The sequence below is a fragment of the Nicotiana sylvestris genome, chromosome 10, assembly GCF_000393655.2.
Source record: "Nicotiana sylvestris chromosome 10, ASM39365v2, whole genome shotgun sequence".
NCBI lineage: Eukaryota > Viridiplantae > Streptophyta > Magnoliopsida > Solanales > Solanaceae > Nicotiana > Nicotiana sylvestris.
The window spans coordinates 163,873,290-163,894,724 of record NC_091066.1 but is presented as its reverse complement, the minus strand read 5'-3'; the positions used below and the strand labels follow the sequence as shown (position 1 = coordinate 163,894,724).

Here is a 21,435-nt window from a genome sequence, read left to right as displayed (position 1 = left end):
CTCTATTTGTTTCTTTTGTTGTACTGATTCTTTAGTATTTACAAGATTAGGATTTTATTATTTTTCTATGAATTATGCCTGCCCGCAATGAGATAGTAAGATTAGATTGGTAAATGTCTTATCCCTTACTCCTATTAACTTATACCTTTGAAAATTGAGATCATTCATTGAGATTTTCAAATGCAAAGAAAATTTTATTTTCTAAGTTGAAATTTAGTCTCTGTTCTCTTAAGAGCAAAAATTCAATTCCTTTCTCTTAATAGTATGGTCACGATTTCTATAATAAAGACATGGATTTTTTGGATAGTTTTTATTCTTATCGGGTAAATCGATAACCGAACCGATAAAGATTGATAATCGACTAATCGATACTCGATAACCGATATCTTATCGGTTCAGTTATCGAATTAGTATATTTATAAACCGATACGAAGAACCGATAATATTCACAACCGAACCGAACCGATCAATGCCCGCCCGTGCATGTGCCCTTTAGAATAAGTGCCACTGTCGGAAAATTTTGAAAGCACAAAAATAGATTAATCAACTGCACCTTCTAGCTCTCAACAGTACTCTCAGGCCAAACTTGTCTCAATTGCTAATACTAAATCTTGCTAGTCTAATTCACATCTTAAACCATAGAAAAATGTCTAGTTTCACTATGCAAATCTTAACAATATCCTCATTTTCCACTCAAAAGTACCCATCTTCTGATTTTTTCACTCAGCTAGTACAGAAAAAATCTCCAGCCAAAACAAGAAGAATAAGGAGAGCAAGAATTAAAATTTTGGCCATGGCAAGTGCTAATTCAGATAAAAATGAAAACCCCACTAAGTTAATTACCTTTTTAGGTAAAGGGGGTTCTGGAAAAACCACTTCTGCAATATTTGCAGCTCAGGTTTGTCAATTAATTACTTAATTTTTCTTTAAAGATTCAATCTTTATGCTCAATTCTATCTTTTGTATACATTAGATGGGAATGTTATCTTTACTACATAATTTTGCTTTAAAGATTCAATCTTTTAAATGCATTAGATGTTATCTTTACTGGTATATAATTTTGCTTTAAAGAATCAATCTTTTTGCTTTCTTTCATCTGTTGTAATGTTATCTTATTGATATAAAATGTGGGGTTGTATTAATGCTTTTAAAATTAACATTGGGTTGTGTGAGAGGATAAGAATTGCTTGTTTGGCAGATATGTAAAGTGAAGAATGCTTTCATTTACTCTATGTAGAACTTGTATATTTGAGTATTAAAATTTGCTTGAAGAAGGGCTTATGGTTTTTGATTGAATTGGGTGAGATAAAAACAGGAGATTCCCCAATATGTATGCTGTAATTGACTTAGCGAAGTAATTGAGTAAAATGTAAAAATTCAAGTTTTTGTTGAGATTTAAGGTCTAGACTTGTACACTTAAATTTTGAGTGTGTAAATCAGGAGAAAAATGGTACCTTTTATGTTAATTTATGAAGAAATAAAGATTGCGATATTTTCCTCTGATTCTTCTTCTTATATATATAAAATATCAGGTATAAAGCGTAGTTTGAGTAGTCCACTTAGCTATTCGCGTACTTGTGATTAAAGTTGTTAAATGCTTTGTAGCCTCACCATTGAAGGAATAGTTAGCTTGGGAGTTGGAATAGTTGTGTCTATTACTTGTCTTAAGTTTTTAACTGAGCAAGGCAACTAGATTTTAGCCAAAACTAAATAAAGATTGAGTTTTTCTGTTGACTAAAAAATTTCTTTTAGCTGAGTCAAGCTATGATTTATGAGGTTTTGTAATGAGTATATCAAGAAAACTCAGAATAGAAGAATACGTCCTTATCTTTCATCATACTTAATTTCATGATTTGCTTCATTTATCTTAAATAAAATGATTGTCACGGATTCTCTGGCTCTATTTTCCCCTATAAATTGTAACAGCATGTTCTTCTGCTTGGGCAGTTTGTTATCTTGGCATTAGCAGCGCAATTTGTGTTGTTTTATATCTTTCATTTTTCTTTGTATGTTCTATGATGTTTTATTATGTTCATCTAGTACTCGCACATAAAGATAAAGAGACAATATCATTGACCCCTGATTCTGATGCTATCTTTTCCCCTGTAGAACCTTAACTAACGCTGTATCATATCAGGAATCACGAGTCGCTTGAATATGATAAAGTTAGGTAGACTAACTGGCCATGTTCTTTTTCTTACCAGCATTATGCAATGGCAGGGCTCAAAACATGCTTGGTGATGCATTCTCAAGATCCTACAGCTGAATATCTTCTGAATTGTAAGATTGGGACAACGCCAGTAACGTGCAACGACAACCTCTCAGCTGTTAGATTGGAAACTACAAAAGTTTGTTCTTCTTTAATCCCTACTTCACCTGTCTCCCTGCAGTATTGAGATTATACATTTGGTTGCAATTCATTTGGGCTGAACAATCATCAGTAATTGCAGATGCTCCTTGAACCTCTCAATAAACTGAAGCAAGCGGATGCTCGTCTTAATATGACTCAAGGAGTTCTTGAAGGGGTGGGTATGTAATTTAGTGGTGCGATTATCTGGCATTCTTTCGCCAGAAAATGGATGAGTCCCTCTTTTGAGTAACTATTTTCAAAATGTAGTAGGTGGTCGGAGAAGAGCTTGGTGTGCTTCCTGGAATGGATTCCATCTTTTCGTCCCTAGCACTCGAGCGGTTTGTAGGATTTGTTGGAAATGTGGTTCAAGAGAACAGAAAAAAAGAGAAATTCGACATTATTATATACGATGGTATCAGTACTGAAGAAACGATAAGGATGATTGGTGCGACCAGCAAAGCAAGGTTAGATCATCTCAAGACTTGTTATATGCATCTATGCCAAAACCGGTGTGGCATATCATATCTTTATTTCCCTGTGCAGATTATACTTAAAATATCTCCGCAATGTAGCTGAGAAAACTGATTTAGGAAGGCTGGCAAGTCCCTCTCTTTTGAGACTTGTAGATGAAGCCATGACTCTAAGCGGTAGAAATCTTAATCTGAATGGGAAAACGAGTTCAGAAATTTGGGACTTTTTAGAACAAGTATTGGAGGTATGCCAGCTACGTATCTGTTTTCAAAATACCATCTAGTTTGAACTAAATGTTCTATTTGTTTTGCATGCTGCAGAGAGGGTCTACAATATTTGCAGAACCGCAAAAATTTGGTTGCTATCTTGTGGTCGATCGAAATAGCCCTGCATCTTTGGCTTGTGCTTTACGTTACTGGGGTTGCATAATCCAGGCTGGTGCACAGGTTTCTGGTGCATTTGCTCTTGCATCGCCAAATTCAAGTGGAGAACCAGGAGCAACGATTAATGACTTTTCACCTTTGCCTTCTGCTTTCATTCCGCATATATCAATGGCAGCCCAATTGGATTGGAACAATATTATGCAGCATACTCATAGTGAGAGTGCACGGAATCTTCTGACTATAACAGCTAATAAGACCAGCATTCCTCCTGTTATTTTTGATCCAGCCAACAAAACTGTCACACTTCTCATGCCCGGTTTTGACAAATCGGAAATCAAGCTATATCAAGTATGTATTATGGTTTGTTTCACCTTTTTGCATTATGTGTCTATTGTGATGTCAAAAAGTGATCCTCTTGTGAACTTCAATGCAATGAAATTCTTCACTAAATATTGGATTATTTTGGTGACAGACCTTTATGAAATGCTCCATATGCTCAATGGAGCATTTTTATGTTAGTTTTCACAAGTGAGGGGAAGCAAAAAAATTTAAATCTCTGCAGCAGGAAAAGCATTTACTAATCAATAATTTCTGTAAGCATTTGCGATAGAACTACTAACAAAGCTCTTCTCTAGCTAAAAAAAGTGAAGGTATATCTCAAAAATGATCTGTTTCTTCAGGGTCAGGGTGTAAGACGCGGTTTACCTTTTTAGTCCCCCTACTTGTCTAGCACATTAAAGTTTGTTAAAGCTAACCGAGTGATTCAAACGGGAAAACTGCAAAGAACTCTGACTAATGAAACATTGAGCTGATGCTTACATTTATATGAAACACATACTATGCAGTTGAGTGATTACAATCATCCGCAGCTTCCTATTCTAGGATATGATACGATTTTGGCTGCTAATATAGCAAGGTTAAAGCGATCTAACTTGTGATAGGTTATCCAAGTTGATAGTGCCTTGACTAATTGAAGCTATTAACATGTCCTAAGGCTCATTGTTGTTATTGTTGTTGTTCTTTTTTTCTGTCTTTTGTTTTAGACCGGTCGTTTTGAATTTTAGAACCCCATTTCCCTATCTGAGACTTCCCGTAGGTTCATTGGATGCTACTAAAATCAAATTAAAAGGTGAAATTAATCAGAATTCTGGTTATTGCAGTTTAGAGGAGGGTCTGAGTTGTTGGTAGAGTCTGGTGATCAGAGACGTGTCATTCGTCTACCATCTCAACTTCAAGGGAAGGTTGGAGGTGCCAAATTTGCAGACAGAAATCTCATTATTACAATGCGATAACAGATGAAATCAAGAACCTTCACCTGCATGTTCATCGACGAGCATACAGAGAGTCACTTCACAGCAGCTGCTGAACACTCAGTTTTATGAGTTTCTCTTCTTTTCTTTTTGCTATTGCACAATGCTTGTACCCTGAAATGTACTAGGATGAATATACTTAAATTTCACAGAAATGAGGATTTTTTGCCTAGTACAACTAGGCCCCAGAAGAGGGACAGGTTTTCACTTTTGCCCCAAAAGCAGAACAAATGATCCAACACCTTGACAACTTACTGCATTTTTTCCTTCTCGTGAATTCATGATTATGGAGTTCCAAATTTCACTCATTGTTTAATGTAGTTTTCTCTGTGTTTTCCAATACAATGTTTATCCTTTAAACTTTCTTTTAACTAATCTGTGCTATCTGATATTCTCCTCGAGTTATTCACCTTTTGAATTGTACAGAAGTCCAAGATAGAGTAAGTTTGCTATACTTGGAGAAAAGAAAATGATGAAATTTACAATGACCAAAACCAAAATACAGATATTCTCATTGTTCTTGTGTAGTCTCTTCTGTTTGTGAACTTTTGACACGACTCCTTAATTCTTCAAAAGCCTTCATGCTTTCAGCATCAAATCCTCCAGCAAACTGAAAAGAAAAAGAAAAAGTTGTAAATTCATTAATCTGTAACTCTACTAAAACATGTTTAATTTGTTAAATAGATTGGTATTGTTTTTAGATTTGGTAAGTGAACAAAATGCAGGTGCTGTGTGTATACCTGATGAACTCTAAAAGCAAAACGAACCCCTTGTAGAATCAAGAATTCTCTGTTTGGTTCCTTCTCAGGTCCACCCATGGCATCAAGCTCTGATGCTACACGTTTCATGTACTTCCTCGCCAATTGTACCGACGAAAGCTTGATCTGCAGAAGAAAACAGCTATACTTATACGCCATAGATAGATCATCTCTCTGCACACTTCCTTTTTTTTTTCCTTCTATTGTCCGTACGATGAAGAGAAATTATATTTACTCCCTCTGTTTCAAAAAGAATGAACCTATTTCCTTTTTAACTCGATTCAAATAGATTGACTCCTTTCTAAATTTGGAAATAATGTAACTTTAAACTTTTCATTTTACCCCTAATAAGATGATTTATGCCGCACAAATATCTAAGTCTTTCATTCTTTTTAAACTCGGTGCCTAATCAAATAGGTTCGTTCTTTTTGAAATAGAGGGAGTACATGTTAGTTAAAGAGGTTGGTAAGTTTTCCTAATTTCTAAGTAATATGAAGTAAAACATCACATTCTAAGGTTTTCTTGCAGTGTGATTATTTTGTTTCTTTTTCTTTTATTATTGTGGTTCAAGCAATTTCACAAAGAACAACATAGCAAAGTTTCTATATGAGAACATACCTTGCCAACAACACCTGAATCTTGCAACCAATTAGTAGGAATGCCAAATTCTCTGTATCTTGATGCAGCCATGTCGCGAGTACGCAATAGTGCATAAACACTTTGTTCCACCCTGGCATCCCGAAGATTAAAGGGTTTAAGACTTAGGAGTAACAAAAAATGAGCTAGCGATAGACAAGACAGAAATGATAAGAAGGAACAACTACACATGAAATGAAAGGGTACCAATTCCAAATAAGTGGAAGTTTAAATATGGTCTGAAAATAGTTTGATTTAAGATTCAACCATTTTCACATCCTACCTGACTGAAATTCTCTAGTTTAAAGACAAGAGATAAAGATATCAGTAGAGACTTACTTCTCAAGCAACTTGTACATCTTTTTCAAAGCAGCATCACATGGAAGATTTGGGTCATCAACAAAGGAGGTTACATGCTTTTCTAGTTTCATTAGATCTTGGTATTCGAAGGCAGCCTCTCTCAGTGCATCTGCTTTTCCCTCTGGCCAGTCAAAGTGCTTGAGGACAGCTCGTTCATCAACCTTGAAAAGAATCAACGGGATACAATGTTAATGAATGCTCCAGGTATTTAATGCAGAAACTGCATGGTCCTTGTCGCTCGAGCAAGATTAATGTAAGCAACAATTTTCATATAAAAGTATGATTAAGAATATAGGTATATTCATGTCCTATTTAAGGAAGAGGAACTTGAAGGTATAATGGTAAGAGGAAATACCAAGAAGGAGAGTTCTTCATCTAGCCAGTTCACAAATGACACTAGATCCTCGATATTGGTAAATGAAGCAGCACGAACTTCAGTTGCCAATGACTCGACAAATTCACCTTGACTTTCCACATCAGCTTTCACCTGGTTTTGCACAAGTCTCCATTGAGTCAGAATAGGTTAATAAGCACATGCATTATTCAAAGGAGTAAAAGAGAAGTTGTACATACAGCTAACAGGAATGTGGATCTGTTCTCTATCTCTCCGATCATGTTGCTTCTTGCATCTGATGTGTTTGAAGTAGAGGATATCAAAGGTGATGATGTATCCTTCTTCGCCTCGCGTTTCATCAATGATTGGTAGAATTCAACTAATTCAGGAGCGCGATGGACCTTATCACCTCCAGCTCCTCCTTTCATTAGAGATCCAGGAGGAGGAGGTGGTCTAGGAGCTCCTCCACCAGGTGGCGGCGGCGGTGGTGGAGCACCAGGCGGAGGAGGTGGTGGGGGTGGACCACCAGGTGCCCCACCTGTAACATTATTACCAGCTGGAGCGGGACCACCTGCTGATCGTGTAGGAGGTGGACGAGGAGTCCTAGGAGGTCTTTTCTCAATATTAATTGGTTTCATTTTGCTAACTGCTTGAGAGTCAGCTTTGCTATCACCGGACTGCTCAACTGAGTCACCAGAGGCAGAGACCACTGGCGCTGATGCTGATGCTGATACTGATACTCGCTTCTCTTTCAATTGAGAAAGTTTCGGGGGCAAGGACTTCTCAAACCTTGCTGCTCTTGCTTGCTCGGCCTTTACCTTAATTTGCTTCTCTCGCTCTACTGCCAGCTTATGCCTATCTTTGAATGCAGGATACTTCTCATCTAGAACTCCTTCAACTGATTTAGACATTAGCTGGAAGGATGATGCAACTGAGTTCAGTGGCTCAGCAGAAGAATCTTGTGTCCTAATCGGTGGAAGCCGCGGTGTTTCAGGGGAATCATATTCCTGCTCAGCTGTTCCAAAACTAGTGATGGCTACACCATCACCTGCATTTCTGAGCATTAGTGATTCCAGAGGACCCCTTGATCTAAAACTTACACTTGTCCGGCCCGGAGATGCTCCCCCAAGAGATCTTGCTGGTGAAGACATAACACTGGAATCGTCTTTACTTTTGCCCCATCTCTTCAACTTCTGGATTAGGCCAGGCTTTTTACTGAAAGCACTAAATCTGCTTGTGGAACTGTCAATAGAAGCATTATCAAAGTCTTCACTACCGGGAGAAGATGGCTGCGAAAAATTGCTTTCAAGATCTGTATCTCCTTGGCCACGTTCTGATCCTGCGTATTCTAACATCAACTGTTTGGCCTTCTGTTGAGATCTTGGGCTCAGGTTTTTACTGAGATCACGAGCTGATACCTTTCCTTGAGGTGTTTGGTAGTTCCGAAGTTCAAATCTTAAGCATGCATTGACCCAACGAAGATACACTAGCTCTTCAACTTCACTGAATCTGTTCATTTGAAGTCCTTCTACTTGTTTTAGAAGATCCTCATTTGTATGCTTCAAATTAGTTACCTCTTCCCTGACCTGGGCAACCATTTCATTCTGAAGCAGCATGCCAAAGACAAGTCAGTAATTAAATAGCATCAGTTCACACACCAACCAAACGCATCACCAAATGAAGCTCTTCAGAAGCTAAGAATCTCCAATGGTTAAGTGGTGGGAGCTCAACACGATAATTAACATAGAAGAAATTAATGAGCATAATAAACAGCAAAACATAGCAATGACAATTACGATAATTACAAGAAACCATAATGTGGGCATGTTTCACTGGAGTATTCAACGGACTCAACTACCTTATGAGCGTGGCGTAAAAAGGGAAGTAATCAGAAAAAGGGGGTCAATAAGGTGCTCAGAGTCGGCTCTACATTTCCAAAACATTTTTGCAGACTTGAAAAGTAGAAAGAAGATGCTTAAAGAAAGAAAAGCTATACGCAGGAAACACACAAAGATTGTCCTAAAGATCAATTACATGAAAAATACTGGTATCAGGAGTTAAATTTACCTCTGTCATATTGGATAAGTTTGCTACTTTAGATTCAGCGGCATCCAATTTTATAACCAACTCTCTCTTTTCATGCTGAAGTTCTTTGTTCTTCCTCTTAAGCTCCATAACCTCCACTTCTAATTCCTTCACAAGTCTAAGCTTCTTGTCAACCTCGACATCTCTCTTGAAAGCATCCTCTTCCTTTTCTTGAAGTCCACTAACATGTTGCTTCAGCAACAACAACTGAGCTTTCGTTTGGTTAGCTTCAAGCTGCATCTGCCTCTGCAACTCCTTGATCTTGCTCCTTGCTGCTTCTAGCTCTTTCCGAGCAGTAGTTCCATTGAAAACCTCCTCTTGAAGCTTTTGTTTCTCGGCCTGTAAAGTATTTATAGTGATGTTGAGCATGTCGATCTCTACAGACTTAATCCTGAGCTGCTTTTGTAACTCGATGATATCTGATTCTTGTTCCTTCAAACCATAATATTCCAACAACTCCCCTTCAAGTTTCACCTCCCTTTCCTCGAGCTCCTTAACAAGATTTCGCAATCTTTCAAGTTCTTTTTCATTGTTGGCCATCTCATTTTGGTACACCTTCTCTCTCTCTTCTCTTTCTGTATCATACTTGTCACTTGGTAATGGAAATTCAATTTCCCCAGATAAAAGATCTTCGAATTCAGGGAAAAGATCATCATCAAGATCAAGCTGGTTACCCTGTGCTGGATTTATAATTCCATTCATTAATTTCACTTCTTCTTTCTCCTCTTCCTCATCCTACAAGTTGTCATATATTAAACAAATTTCCAAATGACTAACAAATTTTTGTTTCTAAAGCACACAAATTTCTCTATACACAAATACTTACAACCACTTCTTTGGGGCCATCTGTAGAATACAAAAGCTGCTCCTCCTTTTCATCCCCTTCATCGCTTCGTTTTTCAGGCAATGAGTCACCATTTTCTGTTCACCAACGTTCATAAAACAATAAGATAAACACAATTTAGCCACAAAAAAACACTCTAGTCACTCACTTGGATGATTTTCTCCATTAAAAATTGAAACTTTATAGACACTGTTTTATCAATATGTCTAAAACCAATTATACTAATTTAGCAGCCTCTTTACTTATTTGCAACTTTAATAAAACAGTCCAAATACAACTGACTACAGAAAATTACCTGAAGGCTTTGAGGGTTTTACATTTATCTGCTTAACTGCATAGGCTGCTATAGAAGCAGCAACCACTAAACCTACCCTGACTATCATGTAGGTATTTTCAATGGAAAATATTGAAGCTTCAAATCATTTACTAACATAAAATAATCCCCACCCATTTTTTCTCAAACCCCATAGCTCAAAACTCAAATCATGGCCTCATCAAAAATGGCAAAAAAGGTGCAATTCTTGAAAGAGAATTATCAGTTTTAGACAATTCTTTAAAAAGTGGACACTATGAATAACTTAATGGCTATATCATCTTATCAAGAAAAAAAAAAGTTTGGTTATGTGCAAAGTGTTGTTGATAACTAGAAAGTCTAATAGACAAATTGTCGAACACATAGAGGGCACAAGAACCACCAGTTTCTTGAGTGGTCAGTCTTTGTCCAAACAAGATTGAAATTCTGGAATATGGGGGTGGGTCTCAAACTTACATATTTGTTGATATCACAGGAATATTAAGCTGAAAAGGACAATAGTACAGTAAAAATATGAACATGGAACAAGTGCCAACCAAGATTTCTCCATTCTCACTCAAGGTCTATCCTAGTTAAGGAATTTAGTTAAAAAGAATTTAAAGGTAAAGAGTTGGGAGTAAAAATTTGTCTTTTAATGCATGAAAACTGTCCAATTATATTCTTTGCCATTGTCTAGATAATTAGGTGGCATTTTGTCCATTTATGGGTTTTTCCAATTATGTAGGTAGAGCTTAGATTAATGACCACAAGAGTCAATTTCTATCACTACAAGTCAATAGGATGATAAGCCTTTTACTATTATTGCTTTTAAATGAGTTTTTATTGTTGTACCCTGATAGTTACAAGATACTTTCTGCGTTTCAATTTATGCGATATATTTTGACTCAATATAAAATTTAAAAAAATTAGATTTTAAAATTTATGTTCTAAAAAACTTAAAAGTAAAAGCTTTGTGGCGTTATAACATTCGTGTGACTATAAAAATTTCTCGTTAAGGGTAAAATGGGTAAAATAAAAAATTTAGAATTAAACAATTTTCAAATATAGAGACCTGTCATTATTTTTTGAAATGACTATTAAGAAAAATATATCACATAAATTGAAATGGAAAGAATATTACACCATTAGAATCGACTATTTTACTTCTTACTTTTCATTCATATCGCTTCGTTTAAAAACCTGTCTCAATCTAATAAAATTAGTTTTTTCCAGTACTAAAAGTGAATAAAATGTTGATTTGTATAAGTCAAGAAATTAAATGTGACATTAAAGGGGGAACCCACATAAAGCTTTGTGGCATTATAACATTTGTGTGACTATAAAAACTTCTCATTAAGATAAAATAGATAAAATAAAAAATTTAAAATTAAATAATTTTTAAATATAGTGATCTGTCATTATTTTGGAAATGACTTTTGAGGAAATTATGTTACATAAATTGAAGTTGAAGGAATATTACACCATTAGAATCGACTATTTTATTCTTACTTTTCATTCATATCGCTTCTTTTAAGAACCTGTCTCAATCTAATAAAATTAGTTTTTTCAATACTAAAAATGAATAAAATGTTGATTTGTATCTATAGGTCAAGAAATGAAATGTTACATTAAAGGAGGGGCCCACATACTCAATAACTTACAAAAATTGCTTTAAAGTTTTTTTTTTGGTTTCCCACCCGGTGTCTGGTACTCGCATTGAAGCCCGATTATATCCGGATTCGCGCCACGTAGGGTCCTATTCGGGGGGAAGCGCTCCTTACAAAAGATTTTTCCATACTTAGGGCTCGAACTCGAGACCTCTGATTAAGGAAAGAGCAGTCTCATCCATGATAAAGTTAACAATACAGTTGCAATACAGTTGAGCTAAGGGGTGGCTAAAGGAAGAAGATTGTCATGTAGAAGCAAAAAGAGCAAATTAGACATTTAATTCATGCCTTAGCTTATATGGATTCTTATGTATGGACTATATTAACCCACATAAATCAGATTATTGATAACTTTACACTTCATAGTTACCCAACATAAGTACCTTTTTGGCATATTTTGCATAGTCCTTTGTCTTGGATGTTACATTTGGATATACTTTTATCTCTAAGAAACAAAAAACTCTTCACCATACAAACATAGGTTTAAATATTTTTACTTTTTATAATCGGGCGTGTACTTGGTCCTTCGAATGGTATATGGTATAAGGTATAAGGGCGCACCGTATACCATGCTCGTTATGCGACGAGCAGTATACTTTCAACTATCGTACCCTAACTTTGACTGAGCCGTCTTCTTGATCGGCTAGTTAAACAAAAAAGATAACTCTCTTCGAGACCCCCGCTAATGTATTCAAGACACTAACACATATATAACTCTCCTTGAAGATATGTATATTATGTATTGTTGATGCATATGCTTTTATCCAAGTATAAATCATGCTCGTGGACAGGGGCGGATCTACGTTGTAGAGAGGGGGTGGCACGCTACACGCAAGTTTCGGTCGAGACAGTGTTTATATCGTATATACATATATGAATATCTCTATATATTTAATGTGGCACCCGCAGTAACAAAAGGTAGCATGGTGCCACTGGCAAAGGGTTAAGGACTAAATGATGGGGGTTCGAATTCAACCTGGGACGTTTGCTTGATCTGCCTTGGTTTTGCTCTTTTTGGCTTGAAGGAAATGCACGTTTTTCATTTCATATTTTTCTTTTTGGTAATTGTTTTTAATTATATTTTTCTGTGTATTTCGCCCTTTTGCTAACGGAAAATACACATTTTTATATATATTTTGCTCTTTTGCCTTGCTGCAAATATACCTTTTTTTTAAAAAAAATCCTGATTTGCTATTCTAAATTAATCTTAGTTAAATCTTTTTCTGTTTAATTAATTCTTGACTTTTTCTCTTTTTCTTTAAGTACTAGTCCTGGGTATGCACAAGTGCAACCTCCATATTAATAAGTACTATACAATTTTAACAAATGACATAAATATTAATAAAATGGTTTTAGATAGTAAATTATAAAATAATATTAAAAAAGGTATAGATTTTAGAAAATGATGAAAGTTGACTATATTATAGTCTTTTAAATTTGCGTGGTTATTTTGATATTTCACTAAGAAAACATGGAATATTTGCAAATGTAAACAATGATGTCATTGTCGATCGTCTTCGGAATATAAAAACTCGTTGAAGATAATTGTAATTAAAAATTTATAACATTAGTAATACTTTTGATATTCTTACGCCAAGTTCTCATAATACTTTTTTTTTAATTTGAACAAAAACGATGAATAACCCGAATCGAAGCTCAAAATGGATCAAACCAGCCAAATTTTACCCTATTTATTGGACCGTGTAAATAGCAATATGTTTACGTTCAATGTAGTGTGACACCCAAAATTTTCAAGTCCTGGATCCGCCTCTGCTCGTCGAAGCTGGCTAGTCATAGAAGAGAATGGATTGACTTAACAAAGAATGGGCCAAAGTTCAGCAAAGAGACAACAACAGTCTCAATCAGAGGCATCAATTGTGAAGATGTTTTTCTATAGTAGCTAAAACCGAGAAGAGATGCCAATTGCCTACGATATAACAATTCCTCAATTCTGTTTCTTTTTTATACTAAGTCAAGCTCTCTATGAGAGCATCATATATAACAACCATTCATTATAAAAATTAAAGTTTTTAGACCATCTCCAACTCTAACACCAAATTTCACACCAAAATGGTATAACACCAAATTTACTCCAAATATTACATCATTTTTTACACCAAAAAAGAATATTTCTTCTCTCTCTTCTATATTATATTATTATCTTCTATTTAAATTTCATTTTTTTCTTGTTTCCTTTAAACAAATTCTATCTTTTTTCTTTTTTCCATATTCATCATATATAATTCGTATTCACCACTTATATAAATTTTTTTCCATATTCATCATATATAATTCTATCTTTAGCAACATTAGATATCTTACATTTGCTTTTTTCATTTTTAAATAATGGTTATATTTCTTTTTATACAATTATAATAATAATAAAATTAACTTATAATTTTATATAAATATAATATATACAAAAATTAATATATATAAAAAATAGGATATAAAATTAAAATTATAAAGATCTTAATATAAAAATTAATTATATACACAATATATGATAAATTAAAAATCCAAAAAAATAAAAAGATGAATAAAATAATAATAAATCAAATTTGGTGTTGATGAATAGTGTCGCACCCCAAATTGGTGCGATACTATTCCACACTATAATGGTGCAAGATTTGGTGTTCCATTGGAGCAAAAAAACACCAAATTTTACACCAAAAATAGTGCACCCTTGGAGATGCCCTTACGGAACCAATTTTTATAATATGTTAAGTATAACATATATTCTCAATAACAGCTAACAACCAAAAAATTCGGAACAAATAAGGCTGATGTTCCATAAAAGGAGGCAAAAGAACTCAAAAAGGTTGATTAATTCATGCAAAAACACAACTTTTTTATATCATTGCTTTCACTACGACTACGAGGAGTCATTCTTTTAAATACAACAAAAGTTAACTCTTCAATTTCTTGAAATTTCTTTCTTTTAGTGAAAGATTACACAAGATCAACGATTCTCGTCCAAAAATATTAATTGAGAGAGAGAAGAGATGAACAACTCTTAAATAGTTAACAAGCTGCTGCAAAGGAAATATTTAAGAGGAAAAATGATCATGACATTGACAAAGTGTATATTAAAGCAGCTGGATTATTTCATTTATAGGATCCCTATTGCTCCTCCCATTTCCACCTTCGTCCAACCTCCTCGAGAACTTTAGCACGGGTTTGACTTCTTCTCGCTTCATCCTCGACCCATGATCTGTTTTGATAAAACATGCATTGTCAAACACCACATATTATCTAGAGTCGAATTTCTACAAATATTTCACTCTTATGTAGTCTGCAATCTATGCGCTATACAGCAGATATATGCTTCGCAAAATTAGTCAAACTTCTTAGAGCTATTTAACATTCACTGAACTTCTACGTTTAGAAACTCCATTCCCTACTGAAGGATATAACAAGACAGATAAGTAAACCAAAGCTTAAAGTTAACATATTTGTACCTCAATTTTCGCAAAGCTTCGATCTCAGCTTCCAACAAAGATTTTGCATCAAGCAAAGATTCATGCTTAATCTGCAAATCTTGAAGCGTACCACTTAAATTACTCTGCTCATCAACATGCTTAGACTTCTCAAAAGCAAGCCTTTCGGACATCTCATCGACCTCTTCCTTAAGACTAGAAAGTAGCTGCTTCTGACAGTCTAGAGCAGCCTTCTGCCTCAGAAGCTCAGCTTGAGCATTCTCTTGTACAATCTTTTCCTCTTCTAAATCTCTAACAGAAGCAAGATAATCCCACTCTACCTCGAAACCACGACTTCTTTCTACTTTCATTTTACTCTCCCAAATCCTCTGTATTTCTCCTCTATCAAGAAGCACAGTCTTGATTTCTTCCATTGCCATTAGTCTTGAAGAATTTTCTGCTTCAAGTTTTGACAGTTCACTTTGTATATACTCTTCCATTCTCCCACTTGTCAGTGAAACAGCTGCCTGAGCCTTTGTGGATGGTTTATTAGGCTGGAATCGTTTCGCCTGTCCTGTAAAATGATAATAAATTGGCGATAAACAAACTTCCCAATTCATATTTTCAGTGAACTTAAGACTCTCTTGTATGCACTAAATTCCTCATATATATTTTTGGGCTTTTTCATTTTTGGCCCGTCGGCTGGAAATAATTGCGGGAGCTAGCCCAAATATACAAAACAAGTATACTATTTAGAGAGAGAGAGAGAGACCAAAAACTCTCCGAAGAATACTCCGTTCACCAGCCCGTAAATCCACAAAAAGTCCCACCAAAGCTTCAGAATTGATGTCCCTCACATCCAGAAAACCTATATTCTTCCTTGATATCTGAACTGTAAACAGAGTCAGATATTCAGGCAGATAAAGGGCACCAAAATGTCAGTAAAGTTGGAATAAACGCCCCCTACCTCTTTGTCTATCCCTGGCATGACTTCATACTCTATTTTGGCTTTCCAACTAACTAGATCTTGGCGAGACAAAAATCTGAAACAGCAAAACATTAAGTAGAAGCACATACCAAGGTAACTAGGGAGAAATGAAATGAAGTGGAAAAAACAAGTAAAAGGGAAGGGATAAGGCAGGGGAGCCAAACATCAAAATACCTATTGGGGAAAAAACAGACGCCCTGATCTTCTGAAACATTTGGAGTGGAAGCAAACTCCCGATCTGACAGCTTGCTAGGAATTATACCAGCCTCAGCAAGAGCTGGATCACAATTTGTAAGGAAAAAACTGAAAATATTAGCTCTTTGAATAATGCTGTATATTACGCTTGGGTAACAACATGTCAAGCTTACACTGAATGGCGGCAAAATCAGGGTCTTCAACACTCACATCATCGAAGGCAGTAACTGTAGACCCAGAAAGCACAACTGATGGAACTATCCGATGCTTTCTACACCTACAAGTCAAAGAGAAAATGGTTAGGAAGGCTAGATAGGATACTCACATTGTCATCTTGTTCTAACAAAAGAACAAGCCAGACAAATGCTGTTGATTCAAACTTACCTTTCCAGTTGTGTATTTGCAGTAACTAACCATCTTGCGTATTCCCTCCTTGTACATAATTCATCTGCTTTAACATCATCTTCAATGATCTGTATACTTTAGATTATAATGGTGAAACTATGCTTGAACCGAATCTAAATCATCGAGTGACGTCAGAGAGAGAGAGAGAGAGAGGCACAAATAAAAAATTTCCAGATGGGAGAGAAGTACAAATTGATTTACAGGGTAACGTCACAATAATTGACAATAAGACTACAATATGACAACCTAATTTCCAATTATACCTCACAGTATAATGGCAAAGCCATGCTAAGAACCAAACCTAAACCATCGAGTGAAGGGTGAACTACAGAGAGGGAGGATAACATTAACAAGTAAAATCACCATAAATGACAATAAAGACTACAACACATATAACATGCTAGTTTTCACTAGAACAAACATATTATTCATTTTTTTGTAACCGTGGTGTCTGGCCAGTTAGCACACACCTCGACTAATTCCATGGGATACCTGCTACCTCCCACCAACACAGGCACTAAATAACTCTGTCCACTAAGGCTTAGACAGCTGAAAAGAAATCACCTAGTATTTTTGCCTCCGCTGAGATTTGAACTTGATAACCTCATAGTTCTCAACCCACTTCATTGATCCCTAAGTCACACGCTTGGGTGCAAACAAACATATTATTCATAATCCTAGATATATCAAAAAAAGGAGAGATGAGGAAGGAACCACAGTCCAGTTTGAATGTGCAACCTACTAGCTATCACAATTCCTTCTTCTAACTGCAGTATCAAGGCAACTGTCACTTCTTTGGGCTGCCTTTTCTGAGGACGTTACTATGCTTCCCCAAGTCTCCCATTTCACACTTGTCACAGAAGGAAACATGAAATACTCATGATTCAGGATGAACAGTAAAAGGTTGCTCCTCTAAATCTGGCAGCTGCGCATCAATGTTTTGACCAAAATTAGCTTTAAAATATCAGCGCCATCCGGTACCTATGCTACATAGCATATCGTGGAAAATATGTTGCTTCTGGTCTGACTTAGTAGTGCAGTACAGAGCTTTACGGCTATCGTGCACTTCAAACTCAGTCGCGCTTTAAGTAAATAAACTGTATCCAAGTCCATAACAAAACATAGCTCTGACAAAAAAAAAGTACAAGTACAGCAGGAGAGCTTATTTCTCTCAAATGGAATAAAGGTCAGGAGACTATACCTTGAGTTTCTTCAACACGAAAACAGCTTCTTCTTGAGTAGAATCTACAGCAAAGGGAATTGTAATACGTCCAAGTACTCCTCTAGCTACTCCTTTAGTTGTAACATGGCTGGTCTCTTCAAAATGATAGAACCAGAGGTTTAGGCCAGTAAGGATAAAATCAAAATCAAAAGCTTATCAACAAGACTGCGACCATTGGAAGTAATTCAACAAAAGAGAAACCGGTACACACATTACCGCAAGTAAAGTGGAAAAGGAATAAAGGCAGTCTAACAGTAAGCATCAAATCAAGCTCAAACTTAATGACATAACATGGGTGAATGCTGACCTGCCTTGAGTGAGAAACCGGTACACACATTACCGCAAGTAAAGTGGAAAAGGAATAAAGGCAGTCTAACAGTAAGCATCAAATCAAGCTCAAACTTAATGACATAACATGGGTGAATGCTGACCTGCCTTGAGTGAGAAATTCTATTTAATTGTCTTCACATATCGTTTCTACTTCAAATTACGGATGAGAATAAAATGAAAAAAGAAATTTGTCAACTTAAACTTGCATGGTAGGACTAGCCATATAAGTTTCTTTTACTGATGCAAAGAAAGGAGCAGAAAAGAAATCAGAATATTGCTGGTGTACATTTTCCAGGAAATTAGGAATAGTTGCTGTCTAGTCTATCTGATGGAATGTTGTTTCAGGAGGAGTTCTTTAGCTTTATCAGTTTCCTAGTTGGTTTAAGATTCAAGAGTTACTCCACTCTTTTCAGTTAATTACCTAGAAAAGGAGTCTTGGTTTCACAGGATTTGGGTTGGGCCTTAGAGTAGCTATAAAGTGATGGCCTTCTATTGTAGAAAACTCGTCTCTTGTTTCAGTTATTACTCAGTTAAATTGGTGCCGAGACTTTTCTTTCTCTTGAACATATTTACAGCTCTTTTGGTTGGACTTTTGCTTCTTTAGCTCTCTTTTTGCAGCATGGTTTTTCTGCCCTTGCTTCCAGTTAAGCAGACTATACTGAGGCTTGTTTTGGTACGACACTAATTATTTCTTTATTCATTTAATCCTTTTCCTTTTTTCAACCAAGGAGTGAATTTCAAGATAAATTCAGCATCTTATCAGAAAGCTAAGGACCAATTTACGTATATAAAAAAGAAAGTTCAACAACTATGGTCCATCATAACGGATAATAACAATCTTCAGTAATTAGTCAAGGTCACTTAGTTCTTCTGCATGATTTAATTTGTCTTCATTGAAGAAAGTTCCGAAAATGAAGGGTTAGCTGGAAAAGTCACCAAGCCAAGCAAATTAGGATAGGAAGGAAAAATAAAATAAAAAGAGAAACACGAAAAAACAGAGAACAAGCTTCTGAATAGGAAATTACATTTCTGACCCAAAAAGGAAAAGGCTAAACAGCTAAAAATAACCTTGGCATACAGTCATACAACAAAGGATGGAAGGGGGCAAGCAAAACAACTATATTTCAAAGAAGGAAGAGAGTCCAAAATAAGTATTGTACTCCAGACCCAAATAAGAACTCTAAAGCAGTGTCCTCACATGATTCAGATACTCTATGCAAATATTAGCATTTCCCATGAGACTAGTTCAAAGGAAGAAAGAAAACAAGTCAATTACTTTTACAAGCATTTGATCGTGATTAACGCCACTTAAGGTAATCATCAAGCTCTAAAACTTACCCACAACAACATTTTTATCATCGGAATCAGAAACACCCTGCTCGATTGTTTCAGAAATCTGAGCACTTTCCATCGACAAATCAGCAGCAGTTTCGTCATCTTCTGCCTTACTAGCAGCCTCATTAGGTACTAACTTATCATGCAATCCACCGAATGGCGCATTAAATTGAAATTTGAATCCTAGAAGAAGTAACAAGTAACCCAAAAACTGAATTACACTTCTACAATAACACTAGAAACTACCAAGTAATAAAAGCAGTACAGCTATCCCATTATGTTAAAAGTATCCAAGAGCTCACCTTTTTGGTATAGTGAAAAGTAGGAAGCAACACCAAGTCCAGCAGCCAGAGACACTGACATGCCAATAACCAAAAATTTTGACAAACCTGCAAAACCACAGTTTCTAATTCCTTCAATCTCAAATAAATCACAAGATTAAATTTTTATTTATACCAAATCTCAAAAAGTAAATCAATCAAAAGCTATGGCTCTTCGACCCATTTTGCATATACCAAGATACCCTTTCTTATGATTTTATACATACATAGCTTTTTCCTTTGGTTCTTAGCATCTAATCGAGAATTGTGACAAGACACAAAAACTGCTATTATCCTCACTAATCAAATTAGAAATTCCAACCACTTCCTTATTTGTTCAACTGTTGAAGAGTTTAACTAAATAATTTATCTAATTCATAACACGTCAACTTTTGAACATTTTGACTAAGTTTGTTACTCAAAAGTTTAAATCGGAGACTAAGCTCAATTTGTATAACCCGGAAATCCTTGAGGTCCAGTGGAGCACTATAACACCCTAGACTTTAGACAGAGTCCTACATCGGCAATACGCTTAGTGACGTATTTTAAACCCGTGAGGGCCTAGGCCCGAAGCGGACAGGTTAGGCTGTTACAGATGGTATCACTTGTGTTAACCTTGCAGATGGTGGGTCAGAGTTCAACTGAGTTTAGGCAAACCGGTTAGGAGGGGCAAACCTTAGTGCTGAGTCTAGGCAAATCTCATGCAGTGAGTCGATAAGAGGGAGTGTATGTAACACCCTAGAATTTAGACAGAGTCCACATCGGCAAAACACAAGAGGGATGCTAGGTATATAAATTAACAAACCTTAGACCCTAGTGACGTGTTTTAAACCCGTGAGGGCTTAGGCCCAGAGCGGACAATATCACTAGTAGGATGGCCTGTTACCAGCACGTTTAAACTCGGTATATGATGGGCCAGCCCCAAGGTTAAGCTCAACTTTAGAGTCTAAAGTCATAATATTTGATGTTTCTTTAGCAAATGATCAAGTAATTTCAATCTCTTTCCAAATGCACATTCAAGAAAGAGGGCTCAAGTGACATGAAAGCTATATTAAAAGTTGGGGTCAGCTATATGAATCCTAACTGACCGTGTTACTTCATATAAACCCATCTCAGGCCAATAACATCCACAATAAATTAACAACAAAGATAAAAGTAAAAAGCATCCTGTATATTTTGTATCGACATTATGTAAAAGCATTTTTTAAACAATTATAGGGGGTGGGGGGGAGGGGGGAGGAAGTAACCTTTTTGTTTCTTCTTCTTGTTGACAAGTGGAGGTTCAACAAAGTCCCAACCATTGAACTCATCAAATGCATTAGGATCAGAAAACCCCCAAGAAACTTCTGCATTTTTCTCTGTAACTGAAGCAGAGAGTGAAAATTTAGGAGTTTTAGGCCTAAGGAGAAATGGGTATGAGGGAAAAATGAAATCTTGACGGTAGATGAAATGGGAATTAGGTGAAAAGGTAAGAGAAGATGGGATTATTAAAGAAGAGCACATTTCTGAGGGTTTTTCTCTATGTAAAATACATAGAGAATTAGGGTTTTAGGCTATGTGTTTGTTTTCTAGGGTTTAGATTCAAAGGGAACAATTTGGATTTTGGAATTGGAGTTGTTCCTCTTCGATGTTTCTCTTGAGAAGTTCAGTGAGGAGTGAATATCAGTCCATAGCCTATACCTACCTGTGAATCTCTTTTCGTTTTTGACTTCCCCTATTTTTTTCTTCCTT

The 21,435-nt window shown here is 35.9% G+C and overlaps 3 protein-coding genes across 3 annotated transcripts; 1 reads left to right on the top strand and 2 right to left on the bottom strand.

Annotated features, from left to right (window-relative positions):
- Positions 1 to 522: 522 nt before the first annotated feature.
- LOC104213917 (uncharacterized protein At1g26090, chloroplastic) lies at positions 523 to 4,822 on the top strand. Its single transcript, XM_009763479.2, has 7 exons — positions 523 to 898; positions 2,205 to 2,348; positions 2,451 to 2,525; positions 2,621 to 2,814; positions 2,894 to 3,065; positions 3,142 to 3,552; positions 4,365 to 4,822. The coding sequence occupies exons 1-7, from the start codon at positions 647 to 649 to the stop codon at positions 4,494 to 4,496; spliced, it is 1,380 nt and encodes a 459-aa protein (XP_009761781.1). The 5' UTR covers positions 523 to 646; the 3' UTR covers positions 4,497 to 4,822.
- Positions 4,823 to 4,893: 71 nt separating this feature from the next.
- On the bottom strand, positions 4,894 to 10,403 carry LOC104213916 (protein CHUP1, chloroplastic). Its single transcript, XM_009763478.2, has 9 exons — positions 9,827 to 10,403; positions 9,514 to 9,608; positions 8,670 to 9,422; positions 6,842 to 8,206; positions 6,624 to 6,755; positions 6,248 to 6,429; positions 5,891 to 6,002; positions 5,255 to 5,398; positions 4,894 to 5,124 (listed from the first exon to the last, which is right to left on the bottom strand). Exons 1-9 carry the CDS (start codon positions 9,912 to 9,914, stop codon positions 5,026 to 5,028), a joined length of 2,970 nt encoding a protein of 989 aa, XP_009761780.1. The 5' UTR covers positions 9,915 to 10,403; the 3' UTR covers positions 4,894 to 5,025.
- Positions 10,404 to 14,316: 3,913 nt separating this feature from the next.
- Positions 14,317 to 21,375, bottom strand: LOC104213918 (uncharacterized). The gene is made up of 11 exons (XM_009763481.2): positions 20,952 to 21,375; positions 19,687 to 19,773; positions 19,388 to 19,567; positions 17,699 to 17,814; positions 16,477 to 16,565; positions 16,266 to 16,369; positions 16,072 to 16,174; positions 15,877 to 15,952; positions 15,682 to 15,796; positions 14,952 to 15,483; positions 14,317 to 14,704 (listed from the first exon to the last, which is right to left on the bottom strand). Exons 1-11 carry the CDS (start codon positions 21,205 to 21,207, stop codon positions 14,614 to 14,616), a joined length of 1,749 nt encoding a protein of 582 aa, XP_009761783.1. The 5' UTR covers positions 21,208 to 21,375; the 3' UTR covers positions 14,317 to 14,613.
- Positions 21,376 to 21,435: the final 60 nt, after the last annotated feature.